Source organism: Emydura macquarii, unplaced genomic scaffold (genome assembly GCF_026122565.2).
Source record: "Emydura macquarii macquarii isolate MOO-44397 ecotype Brisbane River unplaced genomic scaffold, CSIRO-AGI_Emac_v2 contig_1253, whole genome shotgun sequence".
In the NCBI taxonomy this organism is placed as follows: Eukaryota; Metazoa; Chordata; order Testudines; family Chelidae; genus Emydura; species Emydura macquarii.
Genome location: NW_027131390.1, coordinates 53,562,675 through 53,577,574, shown reverse-complemented (window position 1 = coordinate 53,577,574; position 14,900 = coordinate 53,562,675). Strand labels below are relative to the sequence as shown.

The 14,900-nt window shown below is 44.8% G+C and overlaps 1 protein-coding gene across 6 annotated transcripts in view; it reads right to left on the bottom strand.

Moving 5' to 3' along the window:
* The window catches only part of ADARB1 (adenosine deaminase RNA specific B1), a 272,145-nt gene that overhangs the window by 74,554 nt on the left and 182,691 nt on the right, over nt 1-14,900 (bottom strand). For all 6 annotated transcript variants that reach the window (XM_067548805.1, XM_067548806.1, XM_067548809.1 and 3 more), the window contains one exon: nt 14,492-14,606. In XM_067548805.1, the coding sequence (XP_067404906.1) occupies nt 14,492-14,606 (115 nt within the window). The remainder of the gene's footprint in view (nt 1-14,491; nt 14,607-14,900) is intronic.

Below are 14,900 nucleotides of genomic sequence, written 5' to 3'. Positions count from 1 at the left end.
GCCCAGGGTGCCATGGTCAGGGGCGCCATGTGAAGTGCAGAAGTGCATGCTACCGGTGGGCAGGGAAGTGTCCAGAGCAATGAGTGACAGTGGGGAGCACTGCACATGGATGGAGTTTTGGAAGGGGATGCCCCGCAAACTCACAGAGGCAACGCGTGGGGGAGTGCCCAGATTCCTGCCCAGATTCAGGTTGGGGGGAGCAGTGATTCACGGAGCATCTGGCATTGCTGCTTGCTCCCGCTGAACGTTCCTCCCTGCCCCACTAGGAGGGGAGAGGGGGAGCAAGCAGCAACGCCAGGTACTCTGTGCATCCAGGTTACTCTCCCCACCTGGGCTGTGCTGTGAAGCGAGCATCAGGAGCTGCTCTCCTGCCTCCCCTTATACAGCCCAGTTGGGGACAGTGACCTGGATGAAAGAAGCACCTGGAGTTGCTGCTAACACCCTGCATTCAGCCCTCTGGGGTGCATGGAGGAACATTCAAGGAGGGGCGAGCAGCAATGCCAGGCACTCCATGCATCCAGGTCACCTTCCCCATGTGGGTGCAGGAGGGGATGGGGAGAATGGGGTCCAGGAGGAATTAGAGGACAAGTGGGCGCAGTAGGAGTTGGGGGAGAAGGAGTTATTCACTAATATTGTTGTTACAATGTATTTGACAAATAATTTCAGACTTACGCCTCTGATTAGATACCTGAAATAACACTCAATTTTATCAGTGATGACCATCTCTTAACTTCTCTGCCCTAGCACAAGACGGGTCCATCTCCCATCCATGTACCTGGGTTCTCTCCTTCCCTTATCGTATTCTTGGGAGTGTGCAAAAACCTATCAGCAGGAGACAAAGATTTGATCCTGAAATCTTTACTCATACATTTAATCTCACTGAACTCAAGAAGGCTGTAGGATCTGTCCTTAGCTTCTGCTGTAGCTGAGCAGTTCAGAGATTTGGAGCAGCACTATATTTGTGTCTCAGGACCAGCAATTCATTGGACACTGGTGGAGCTGATGCCGGGGTGTATGGGTCCATAACTGAGACTGGCAGATCTCATGAACGATGTGGCCTTTATTGCTCTTGTGGGCCTTAGAGCATGGTGCTCCCTCTTGGTTGGAACTTGTGGATGGCATGGCGTCTTTCTTAGACTTGGAGGAAGACTTACTGCCATGCTTTCATGCATGCTTCTGTGACTCCTGGCTATGTCCTGCCAAGGAGTCTATTGCTGGTACCGGTGGAGCTGGACTGCAGTTCCGTGGTAGGAGGTGCACTGTTGGACTACTCAGGCTGATGTAGAAGGGTGGTTCCCCAGCCAGGGTCTGAGTGTGGCCCTGTGGCCATTTCCATGAGCTGTTTCTTAAGGTGGAGAGCTCTGCCTTCCTGTATAAGGGAGGGGAAGGAGAGACAGATACAGTATCTGGATGTGGTGCGGGCATCCATCAAGCAGCACAGACAGTGTTGGTGCTCACCATTGAAAGAGAACAAACAAAGGCAGGAAGTGCAGACTTTGCATCCCAGCCGCTTCATCATAATCCACTTCCCAAACCTGGGTGCTGGTGTGGGATGGGGAGAAACTGTCTGCTGGGAAACCGCCAGAGCGGTGTCCCCAGTCCTTAATCCTACGAAACCTTGAGAAAGAAGAAACTAGTACATAAACATCAACATTCCTGACTAAGTAAAAATTAAACACAGTTTTTTGGAAAATGCGTCACCAAGGACGAGAGGACAGCAGAAGCTCCAGCTGTACCATGAGGCAGTGAGAAGGAAATGAAGACAGTCATAGAATCATAGAAGATTAGGGTTGGAAGGGACCTTCGGAGGTCATCTAGTCCCACCCCCTTCTCAAAGCAGGACCAACCCCAACTAAATCATCTCAGCCAGGGCTTTGTCAAGACCTTAAAAACCTCTAGGGATGGAGATTCCACCACCTCCCTAAGTAACCCATTCCAGTGCTTCAACACCCACCTAATGAAAAAGTTTTGCCTAATATCTAACCTAGACAACCCCCACTGCAACTTGAGACCATTGCTCTTAGTTCTGTCATCTAATACCAGGGAGAACAACCTAGCTCCATCCTTCCTGGAACCCCATTTCAGGTAGTTAAAATCTGCTATCAAATCCCCCCTCATTCTTCTCTTCTGCAGAGTAAACAAGGCTAGCTCCCTCAGCCTCTTCTCATAAATCATGTGCTCCAGCCCCCTAATCATTTTTGTTGCCCTCCGCTGGACTTTTTCCAATTTGTCCAGATCCTTTTTGTAGTGGGGGGCCCAAAACTGGACACTGCTCCAACTGTGGCCTCACCAGTGCTGAATAGAGGGAAATAATCACTTCCCTTGATCTGCTGGCAATGCTCCTAATAATGCAACCCAATATGCCGTTAGCCTTCTTGGCAATAAGCCAAGGCACTCTTGACTTATATCCAGCTTCTTGTCCACTTCAACCCCCAGGTCTTTTCTGTAGAATTGTTACTTAGTCAGTCGGTCCCTAGTCTGTAGCAGTGCATGGGATTCTTCCTAAGTGCAGGACTCTGCATTTGTCCTTGTTGAACCTCATCAGATTTTTTGTCCAATCCTGCAATTTGTCTAGGTCACTTTGTATCCTAGCCCTACCTTCCAGCATAACTACCACTCCTCCCAACTTAGTGTCATCTGCAAACTTGCTGAGGGTGCAATCCACCCCACCCCTCCACATCATTAATGAAGATGCTGAACAAAACTGGCCCCAGGACTGACCCCTGGGGCACTCCGCTTGTTATTGGCTGCCAACTAGACACCGAACCGTTGATCACTACCCATTGAGCCTGATGATCTAGTTTTCTATCTATCTGATAAGTCCATTCATCCAACCCATACTTCTTTAACTTGCTGATAAGAATACTGTGGGAGACTGTATCAAAAGCTTTGCTAAAGTCAAGGTATATCACGTCCACCTCTTTCCCCACATCCACAGAACCAGCCATTTCATCATAGAAGGCAATCAGGTTGGTCAGGCATGACTTGCCCTTGGTGAATCCATGTTGACTGTTCCTGATCAACTTCCTTTCTTCCAAGGGCCTCAAAATGGATTCCTTGAGGACCTGCTTCATGATTTTTCCGGTCAGTCAGTCGATTCGCTCCACCCCTTACCACCTAAGATGAAACCACGAGGTAAGGGTGAATGGGTGGATCAACGGACACTACTACTTTGAAAAACTCCAGCTCCGATGTATGTTGCTTGCACATTTCTCTTTGTTTAATAGAATAGGGACCATCACTCAAAGAAGAACTTTGCCTTTACCATACCACCTTCGGCTGTGAATCTGCAAATCTCAAATTTGGAATTCAGGTTGGTTAAAATTTAAAAGGGAATCCACTAAGGAAAACATAGATGCTACAGGATGAGGTGTTAGACATTCATTAGATGGTACACTTCCCTCAGTTAAAACTGAAGAAGTATTCTAATACAATGCCAGCAGCAATGATGTTCTTGGAAATTAAATGTTTTTTGATGAGATGTTAAGGTTCTGGTTACTTACAGTCACTGAAGATCCCATGGCACTTACTGCATGAATAGTGTGATATTCCTAGTGTCTTGGCAAATTAGCAGCTTGGCATAATTACCAGAGTTTTTTTTAAACCTTTTGGCATAACTTTGCATGGATTTAGTGAAACTGAAGAGGTGGAATTTGTTCAGATAGGTTCATGTGGATCAGTTCTTTCAGATTTGCTTTAGGTTCAAACCACACTTGAAATTTCAAGCCAGTGTCCCACAGCCTCAACTATACCCCAGGTGAACTCTGGAATTCAATCCATTTAAGAATTCTTTTCAAAAGGGAGATGGGTAACCCTTTGTTCTGAATCCTTCCCTGTCTGTGATGTTTTATAGGGTCTGTGATTTTCAGGAGCATTTTACCTGATGACTACTCTCTTACCTACAACTTTTCAATCCTAAAAGTGTCCTGTGGAGTTAATCTTTCATCAGTAGAGCAGGAATGACTCCCACCTTTGAATCCTGAAATAATCATCATACAGGGGAGTTTCAACTGTCTCCAACTCCAGGTTCAGTTGGCTATATAAGCAGCAGATAAGATTCTTGCCCACAATGAGAATAGGGGTGTCATGGGAAGTCGTCCAGTCACTCCAGAAGACCCTTTTCAGAATTCAGGAGATCTTGGGGAATAGTCCTTTGGTGCCTCTTTAAGATCCTGGAAAGCACGGGTGGGGAAAAACCAGGACAGCTGCAGAAAGCTCTTTAGGATATGGGACATATCCCATTAGGATATGGGACATATCCCATATGGATATGGGCCGGATAGGAAAAGAGAGATGGAAATGGGATGACGTATTGAATCTAGATTGAAATTCCAAAACTCAGTCCAGTTACATGTATCTTTTGGTACACCAGGGTAGAGTTTTCTTTACATAGGTGAGTGTTACCTAGTTTCAGGTTTCAAGGCAAATAGCATACTTAGCCCAAGTAATTTAATGTCAACGATTTTAGATGCCAATCCATCAAACCGTTCAAGTATGTGCTCAACTTGTGAGTAGTTCCATTTAAGTCAACAGGTCTATTACGTGCTTTGTAATTTTGCTTTTTACTGTTGATGGGACTTCATGTAGGTCCATGGCTTCATTGCAGGATCAGGGCCCATGGGAATACTGAAGTGACTGATACTGGCCCCACATTTGTGTTTTCTGTAAAACAGAGGCTCAGATCTGGAATGGGTGGAATCATTCAGCTGTGGAGATGAGGCTTGAAAGGAACTGGCCCAACACTTGCCCATACACAACTTGACTGGAAGCAGTACTTTAAAAGTCTCTGAATTTCATACAATTATATTCATTCAGAGGTTTTATAACAGATTTTAAAATGAACCCAAAGAGAAAAAACAAAGAAAAATAGGGTCTAATATCAAGTCGTTCATATGGAGCAAAATTTGATTATAACCAATTTTAGAAAGCAATGTTCTGTGATATTTAGAGTGATTTCTTAGTAAAGAAGGGAATGATTTCCTCTGGGATAGAGTGATAAAAAGCTAACTTCCAGTCTGTAGAACTTGGCCCCATGGAGGCAGATGGTAGCATTTAAGAAGGTCATGTCTGGTTTAATAATTAGTCTTACTATAAGGCACTGATCCATTAAAAGAAACTAGAAAGTATTCCAGAGAAGTAAAATATGAGGACCACAGGGAAGATATAATTAGATTTTTAAAAATGCAACTGGCACACCAGGTGTTTGCACATTTAATCATTTTGAATAGCAAAACGGAGCTGTATAGCACTTCCAAAGACTTGATTTCTGGTATAATAATTCTGCACGCTACAATTTAATACGCAAATTTAGCTAAGTATCTTGCATATTATCTATTAAGATGACCATCTCCACTTTGGAAGAAATAAAGGACAACTGCACAAAAAATAGAGAGAGAAAGGACAAAACACTAAACTCCTTTACTTAAAGTAAAAAATCATGGGCCACATTTTCATTTGTGATTTGGTTCCTGTAGACTGGTGGAATGGTCCAGCCAGGGCATCATGACCCTTCCTCGAGCCCAGGTTCCAAAGAAGGCCACAGTGCCTTGGTCTATGGGAATAAGCTTCACAGATTATCAGTCTTTAGTCCCGGCCCCTGATGGGGCGGGCTTTCCTTGCAGTCTGTAGCCCCGTGCAGACAGGTGAGCTAGCAAGCAGTCTGTTGTTCCCGGCCCTTGGGCAGGGCGAGGCAGGCAAAGTACTCTATAGCCCAGGCCTTCCGGCAGGAGAGGCAGGCAAAGCTGCGTCCCAGCTCAGGGCCCTACCTGTGGCAAAGTGGTTTCCACTGAGTCAGAGGGGCTCCAGCCGCAACATGCTGACTGGTTCGGCCACAGCCTCAGCCAAACTATATTCTGCTATCCCTGGGCTATTTCCTCCCACCCTGTACCTGGGTACCTGCTACCAGGGTTTTCCTCCAGGTCGCTGGGGTAGACGGCGAGCAGGAGCCCCATGAGTCCCTTACCGTCGGCCAGTCCGGAAACTCCTTGGGGTCGTCAGCAGAGGGTAGCTCCTCCAGGTCCCAGGGTCCCAGCGCGTTCTCCGGTACAACGGACTCAGGCAGCTCCAGTGTGTCCCTGGTGTTGGGCAGCTCCTCCAGGTCAGGGCCGGCCTCGGGGGGTTTCTCCCATTCAGTGGTCTCGGGTAGCTCTTCCCAGCTACTAGGGCCTGGTGGCCTTTCCCAGTCACTAGGGCCCAGCAGCCTGGGCAGGCTTCGGAGGCTCCAGTCGGTGGGGCAGTTGCTCTGCACAGTCGCAGGACCTGGGTCAGGCCCAGACCACAGCTTCAGGGAAGACACATCTGCCTCCGGCGGCAGCTTCCCCCTGACTGAGCTGCTAGGTTGGCCTTTTAAGCTTTCCTTTCCTGTCCTGGCTCCGCCCCTTTGCTCCCAGGGTATTTGGCCTACAGGGCCTTGTTCTGCCCAGCAGGGGTGCCTTGCTACAGTTCCTTTGTGATGCCTGGAACCAGAAACTGACCACATCTGGCAAATGTCACTTGCCATGTTCCCAGAAGAGGGGACTTCTCGAATCACATAGAGCCAACTTCTATGCCAGCTGATTCCATCTTTCTTCCATGCAGGGCATATGGCAAGGATGGGGAGAGGGAGAGGTAGAGCTCTGCTCCACTCTGGCAATTCACAAGTGTATGGTTCCTTAACCATTGCTAGTTTTTGTAGGAGAGTTAGGCAGCCATAAACCAGCTCCTTTCTGGTCTTCCTGCATCAAATATATCTTGGTGCAGGAGAGAATCTGGACCCATACTGTGATACAAATACATACAGTCCTCTGCATGGTTATTGCCTGAGAACATAACTACTACCTGAAGAAATACTTCTTAGAAACTCCTTATTGGATAGGTTTTTATGACATATTACACACCAAATAAAGGATGTCCTTTGAAAGTTAGGACCCAAGCCAACCATCTAAAAGCCTTTAAATCAATCAGTGGATAGTAGACACAGTGTTTGTTTTACCTGTCGTAATACTTCATGACAAAATGGGATTTTGTATATTACAAAATTTTGTTTTAGTTTTTCTTCTTTATGAGGCTTGACACTTAACTAATAATTCATAAAACTGCCAATAAAATGAATTTCAAAAGTGATCAGGACTTCAAAGCTTCTCTTATTCCAACTCCCCAGGACCTTATACTGATAAAATGTGCAGGAAACAGAAACTCAGACTGTACTTAGTATATTTGGCAATGTTCTCAGTAGCTGAATCAGGAGTTTCAGTGGTTGCCATTAAAATCTGTACAGTTATTGTCTACAAGTACTTTACTGCAATAATCTCTGTACTAAGTACAAGTATGTTTAAGAATCAGGTATACCACAGTAACAATAATTAAGCAAAATGCAAAATTGAAAAGATTTAAAAGACAAACAGTATATGATCTGATTTCTGTATGAAATGTATTGTAGTCTGATGATACATATCAATGTAACATCCTGACATTTATTTTCAAAGTGCATTTTAAAAGGTTCGTGTATTTTATAGAATGTGGTTTGTCTCAGAAGACACACTTACCTGGAGATGGGAGTTCTGTGAAAAGAGAGGTATTTGCAGGAATAAGGAGAGGTTACTCACCTTGTAGAGTAAATGAAGTTCTTTAAGATGTGTGTCCCTATAGGTGCTTCATTTCAGGTGCACATGCACTCCAACTGGAGATTTTCGATAACAGTGCCAATTCAAGCTTAAGCTTGTGCATGTGCATGTGCTCCACACACACTCTTGCCCTATAAAGATATGCAGAGCTGCACAGACAAATCACCCCCAGTTCTTTTCTACTGCAAAGTCCTGCAGATGAAACTCTGAATCAGAGTGGAAGAAGGGAAGTAGTGCATCCCTATGGATGCTCCATATCTTGAAGAACTCCAGTTACTTCCTCTTTGAAGTAGTGTCCCTGTGGGTGCTGCAGTTCAGGTGACTCTTAAGCAGTATCCCCACAGAGAAGAGGAAACATTGTAGCAAAGTCTAACACTGAGGACACAACTGCATTGCCAATTGAAGTATCTGATCTAGAGGCATGATCCAAAGCACAGTGCATGGAGACAATATGTATTGAAGTCCAGGTTGCAGCTCTGAAAATTTAGCAACTAGAACGCCTTTGAGTTATGCCACAAAAGTAGATTGAGACCTTGTATAATGGGTTTGCAATCTAGGATGCTGAATGCTGGTAAATTCATAACATGAGAAGATACACCAAGAGATCTGCCTCAAATTTTTGGGTGCAGACTGTGGATACTTTGGACCTGTCTGCAACTGAAACAGACTGGGAGACTTTCTGAACAGTTTGGTTCTGTTCAGATAGAAAGCCCTTCTGACATCCAATAAAGCAGGGGTGGGGAACCTTTTTGTTGCCAAGGGCCTGATGGTGAACCTTTTTGTTGCCAAGGGCCTGATGGTGGCCCTGGCGGCGGGCGGGGATTCGGCGGCAGGGGGGGGATACGGCGGCGGCACAGTTACGTGTGGGGCGGTATCCGCCGCCCGAATGCCGCCGCCGTTTCCGCCTTTTCGGCGGCGCGATTTTACAGTGTCCACAGGGTTCCGTGGGGCAGTAACCGCCTCCGGACTCCCCCCCTGCCGAAAATGGGCAGAGGGCGGCAGGGTTTCGGCGGCAGGGTTTCGGCGGCGCACACTTCCCGCCCGCCCGCGGGCCGGATCAAGTTCTTTCGCGGGCCGGATTCGGCCCGCGGGCCGGAGGTTCCCTACCCCTGCAATAAAGGCAGCTTCCTGCCTAATCCGATGTGACTTAGGGGAAAAAACCTGAAGATGAATGGTTTGATTAATATGAAATTCAGAAGACACTTTAGGTAGAAACTTACGATGTGGCCTTAATGAGACTTCTTCCTTGTAAAACATTGTAAAGAGATGAGGGGATCTGCCACTAAAGCTCCCAGATCTCTGACCTCCAGGCAGAAGCGATGGTCACCAAGTAAGCTGTTTTCATGGATAAGTGAAGCTACAAATGTGTAACTAATGGCTCACAGGATTGTATCATAAGGTAACTAAGAAGAAAGTTCAAGTCACATATCAGTGCAGGTTCCCTAATCTGTGGAAAAATATTAATCAGTCCTGGGAGGAATCTTGATGTTATGGGTGAGCAAAAATTGAAAAACCTTTCACAGAAGGATGCAAGGCTGTTACAGCCAGCAAGAGAACCTTCATGGATATCATAGTAAGACTTGATCTTTTAAATTCAGACTGGTAGCCCAGGATGGTGGAAAGAGCAGAGTGAACAGGAACAACTTATTGATGGGTACACAGTGGGAAAATCTATTCCATTTATGACGATAAGTATTTCACGCAGACACTTTCCCACTGTTTAACAATACCTGTTGTACATTTGTTGAACAGGAAGTCTCTATTCCTGAGAACCCCCTAGTTGCCATGCCTGGAACTACAGAAGTTCCAGTTTGGGGTGAAGTGTCTAACAAGCATCCTGAGACAACAGCCAGAGACTGGTTAGAATTCTCAGTGGTGGATAAGAAGCAAGTCAAATCAGGAAAGGACACCACACTTGTCTTGGCCAAGTTGGTGCAATTAAAATGACATTAGCCTTGTCCTTCTTGATCTTGTTCAGTACTTTCCAAAGCAATGCTGTAGGTGAATATGCACAAAGACAGCCCTTCACCCATTAAATAAGCAAGGCATCTCCTAGCGGCAGCTATTATCTTCATAACCCAACAGACCTGGTTACATCTTCTGTGCTTCTAGGGATACTTCAATTGACTCCCACTCCCCTGAATAATTTTTTGCGTTTTGTGCTGATGGCGGTGGCAAAGAGGTCCACTTCTGGAAACCACACCAGGTTAGAAATATGCTGGTGAGGACTTGTGCGTCCAATTCCTATTCATAATTCTAGGAGAAGTGCTTACTGAGGTTGTTGGCCATGGTATTCTGTATACCTGGGAGATAAGAAGCACAAATTCCAGAGTTGTATTCTTTTGGCACAAAGCAAGGAGAGCATGCCCTGCCCTATTGATTGATGTAGAACATGCAGACTGTGTTCTCTGTCATGATATTGATAGATTTGACTCTCATCAGTGGAAGGAAATGAGTGCAAGCATTTTTGACTGCTCTCAGTTCTAGAAGGTTGATGTGAAGAGGACGCATTTGCCCTGGATGGTGTGACACCCTATATGTGATCCCTATGCCAAAAGGGATGTGTCTGATGTTATAATGATGGTAGTAGGAGGTTGAAAGGGACTCCTGCACAGACTTTAACCGGAGTCCTTCCACCAACTGATTGAGTCCAAAACACAAAGGAGAACAGACACCTGTTTGTCTTGACTGTGCTTGTTTGGAATATAAACTGTCTTGAGCCATCCCTGGAAGCACTGAAGATGTAACTAGAGGTGTTGGGTTAGAAGATACAGGCTGCCATCTGTCCTACTCGTTGGAAACAATTCCTTGCCAAGGTTCAAGGACTTATCTGAACCTCAGAAATGAAATTTTTTAGGGTCGAGAACCTGTTCATGGTACTGGAAGTGATCATGGTTGATTGTAAAATGAAGAAACCTCTTGTGAGAGGGTGAATTGTATCATGAAAATACACGTGAAGAGTCATAAACCAATCCCCAGAATCTAAGAAAAACTTTAGCAGCAAGGGTCACCATCGTGAATTTTTGTGATTTTACTTATTGTTTAGATGCCTGAGAGCTAATATTGGTCTTCATCCTCCATTCTTTTTGGGAACCAGTAAGTACTTGTAATAAAACCCTTTCCCCTGTGGAGGACTGGAACTGGTTCTGTAGCCCCTAAGCATAGAAGAGAGGCAAATTTCTGTCTCAGCAAGTGATCATGAGATGGATCCCTGAAAAGGGATGGGGAAAGAGGGTAGGATGAAGAGATAAAGAGAGAAATAGAGGTAAAATGGATGTAATAATCAGACATTATGACCTCCAAAACCCATTTGTTGGAAGTTATTCTCTCCCATGTAGGTTGGAAATGGGAAATATGATATTCAAAGGGGGTAGGAGGGTGAGACTGTACGTTCCAGTAGAGTAGGTGCTTCAGACTCTCGAGCAAACCTTTCAAAGTGTGAAGACACTTGTCAGCAGACTTAGAGAACAGCTTGATACCATCAAAAGGAAGGTCCTCACCAATACTCTGTCAGCCAGCTGCAGCCAAGAATGCTTGTTGCATCACAGCTGTGGTGGAAATGGACCAGACTGCAGCATCAGATGCATCTAAGGAGGCCTGCAATGATATTCTTGTTAAGAAATTACCTTAATTTATCATGGTTTTAAATTGCTCATGATGGTAAATATTCAAGAAAGCTGTTGAATTTATTGTAATTAATGTAGTCATACTTTGACATTCACATTTGGAGATTAGCAATTCTGAACTGTAATGAAGAGAGAGCGTCGGCTTCTGGTTCTTGTTTTAAGGGATAGACTTAGTATAGAATTGTCTACCACGTTTATTAACTGCTTCTACAACCAAAGAATTTGGTGACAAGTGTAAAAGAAACGTCAGAGTCCCTGGCTAGAACATAATATTTTTGTCATCACATTTAAAACTACAGGGTGCTGCAGCTGGAATCTGTCAGATGGTCTTAGTAGGTACTAGAAACGCCTCATTCACAGGAAGAGCCACATGTGACAAAATTGAAGTTTGTAAAATGTCTAGTACTTATCAGTAGAGCGCTGCAAATCTGCCGATCTTTTTTGCGGATGGTGGATCAGATGCAAGGAGTGGAAGATGGGAGGGATCAGAACATATAGACACAAAGTGAGAAATGCCAAAAGCCAAGTAGAGTTGGACCTTACAGAGGGAATTAAAACCAATAGTAAAAGGTTATATAGCCATATAAACAGGAAGAAAACAAAGAAAGAAGTGGGACCGCTAAGCACGGAGGATGGGGTGGAGGTTAAGGATCTAAGCATGGCCCACCTAAACAAGGACTTTGCCTCACTTTTTAATAAGGCTAATGAAGAGTTTAGGGCTAATGGCAGGGGGGCTAATGGGATTAAGAATATGGAGGTAGAAATTACCACATCCGAAGTAAAATCCAAACTCAAACTGCTTAATGGGAGCAGCTAGGTTTTTGCCCCTACTGCTCCCCTTGGAAGGCTGTTCCAGAACTTCACTCCTCTGATGGTGAGAAACCTTCATCTAAACTTCCTTATGGCCAGTTTTTATCCATTTGTTCTTGGGTCCATATTGGTAGTGAACTTAAATAACTCCGCTTCCTCCCTGGTATTTATCCTTCTGATGTATTTATAGAGAGCAATCATATCTCCCCTCAGCCTTCTTTTGGTTAGGCTAAACAAGCCAAGCTCTTTGAGTCTCCTCTTATAAGGCAGGTTTTCCATTCCTCGGATCAACCTAGTAACCTTTCTCTGCACTTGTTTCACGTTGAATTCATCTTTCTTAAACATGGGAGACCAGAACTGCATACAGTATTCCAGAGGAGGTCTCACCAGCACCTTGTATTATGGTACTTACACCTCCCTATCTCTACTGGAAATACCTCGCCTGATGCATCCTAGCTTTTTTCATGGCCACATCACATTGGTGGCTCTTAGTTATCCTGTGATCAACCAATACTCCTGTGATCAACCAATACTCCCAGGTCCTTCTCTTCCTCTGTCACTTCCAACGGATGCGTCCCCAGCTTATAGCAAAAGTTCTTGTTGTTAGTCCCTAAGCACTCTGCCTGGGTCCCTAGGCACTGGGGTCCCTGCTGGTGCCAGAGGGAGGGGAGCACTGATCTCCCATCCTCCCTGGCTGCAGAAGGGAGACACTGCCTAGGGACCCAGGTGGAGCGCACGGGGCTATAGGACGTGTGCGGTTTCCCTGCTGCAGCCAGGAGGGACGGGAGATCAGCAAGAAGGCGGCCTCCTCACTGAACTCCTTCCGTCTGGCTGCAGTGGGGGTTATGGGGGTTGCTGGTGTAGCAGCCAGGACCCACCATGCTTGAGGAGGGGCAGGACTCTAAAAATCAGTGCCTTCTGGTTTGTCACCCACTGTGATTTAGCTGCCTGGCCATGTGCTTTAGTGTGTAGTGACAGTCACTCATCTACACTAGTGCTTTGTCTGCGACTGTGTGCAATACTGAGAGTATTTTGTAGGTGTAAAATAGTGAATATAAAAATAAACACAGTAGCATCAAAATGTTTACTTTAAATATGTAGTGATTTGTAGTCCTTAATGGTGTATACATCAATACATTTTTTATGAGTTGATGAACTGGTGGCCCTTCAGGGTTGTAAAAATGACATTTGTGGCCCTTGAGCCAAAAAGTTTGGGAACCTCTCGTATAGATAATTGTACAGTACCAATAAGTGATGGAGACTCTGTCTTGTCCAACATAAAATGATCCCTTAATTATCTAACTCTAAATTATCTAACTTATCTAATTATCTAATGGACATGACTGCCCCATGCTGAACAAATCTTCGGTACCAAATCCAATTTATTGGTAGAGTGGCTTTAGAGGAACCCTTAGATGATTTAACGGTACTGGAACCACTCAAAGTCTCAACAGTACAGTGTCTGGGACCTGAGGTCTCCAGAACATTTTTTTCAATTGGTGAACAAAACTTCTTAGTAGGAGACTTAACGCTCCTGCTCCTCTTGTCAGAACCGAGAATCTAAATGCGCAAGTGCTATATCCCTCAAGAGTCTTGGTGACCAGGATGTGAAGGTAGAGGGACACTAAATGTGCTTGGAGATTGGTATACAGGGGGATTCTTGGAGCCTGAGTCGGTGGCCAGTCTTGCTCCATCACTAACAATTTAAATTTTATTTCTCTATTTTGACAAGATCTGTTTTTGAAGGAGGAGCAGATCTTACATTTGGCTAGTATATGGATGTCTCCCAAACAATAGGGGCACCAAGAGTGTCTGTCACTGACCGGGATAGTTTTCCAGCAGGAAAGACAGAGCTCAAAAACTGGGGATTCTGGCATATCCCATAGTCCAGAATAACCCCTCAAGCAGTAAAGGCCAAAGGGTGAAAAACCAACAACAGACTCCCTGAACTAAATGCTACAACTAAACTAAACTAAGAAACAGAAAAAACTACGTTTAACTAACTACATCTAAATGAAGGTACGCTTGACATTCCATTTCAGGCAGAAGGCAATCGAAAAGAATCTGAGGGTGGGGTTTGACTGTGCAGCTCTATATATCCTCAGTCCAGGCAGGGCATGAGGATGTGCAGAGAGCATGCATGGGCAGAAGGGGCACTGCTACTGATATCTCTGATCGCAGGTGCCTGGTGGTGCATGCACACTGAAGTGAAGCCCCTACAGGGACACTACTTGAAGAACTTTCCAGAAGTGCCTACAATAAAGACCTTGCACAGGCTTGACTTTAGTTATTTCATTATTTACTCCACCATTATGATTATGCATAAAAAATGTTCCAGTGCTGTTTGAGGAAAGAAAAATGAAGATATATATTTTCTAATTATCTAGGTATTTGTATTGTGTCCATCACCTTGGCATCTGAGCACTTAAAAGTAGTACTGATTAATTTTTTTACCTGTTGTCATCACAATTCCAGCAAGAACTTTTCTACGTGCATGAGGAGATGTGAAATTATCAGTCAGATCACTGAATTTATCCACGACCAAGCGTGCAACAGCATCAGCTAAAACCTGCAGAATCACAGAAACATGTGTTAAAGGGAATCAAACAATAAACAACTATGCCAGCATTTAATATGATGGATTAAAAAAATCATCCACATTGTTAATTTTTTATCCTCTGCTGATATTCATTGGGGCCAAAACTTCCCAGTGTCCATTAATTCTTGGTGCCCTATTTGAAAAGTCTAGCATCTGATTTTCCAAGGTGCTGAGCACTTACACCTCCAAAAGACCTCACCTGGAATTTTGGTTCTTGGATCTCAAACTGAAAACCTAAAAACTGAAGGATCTAAAAGTAGTGAC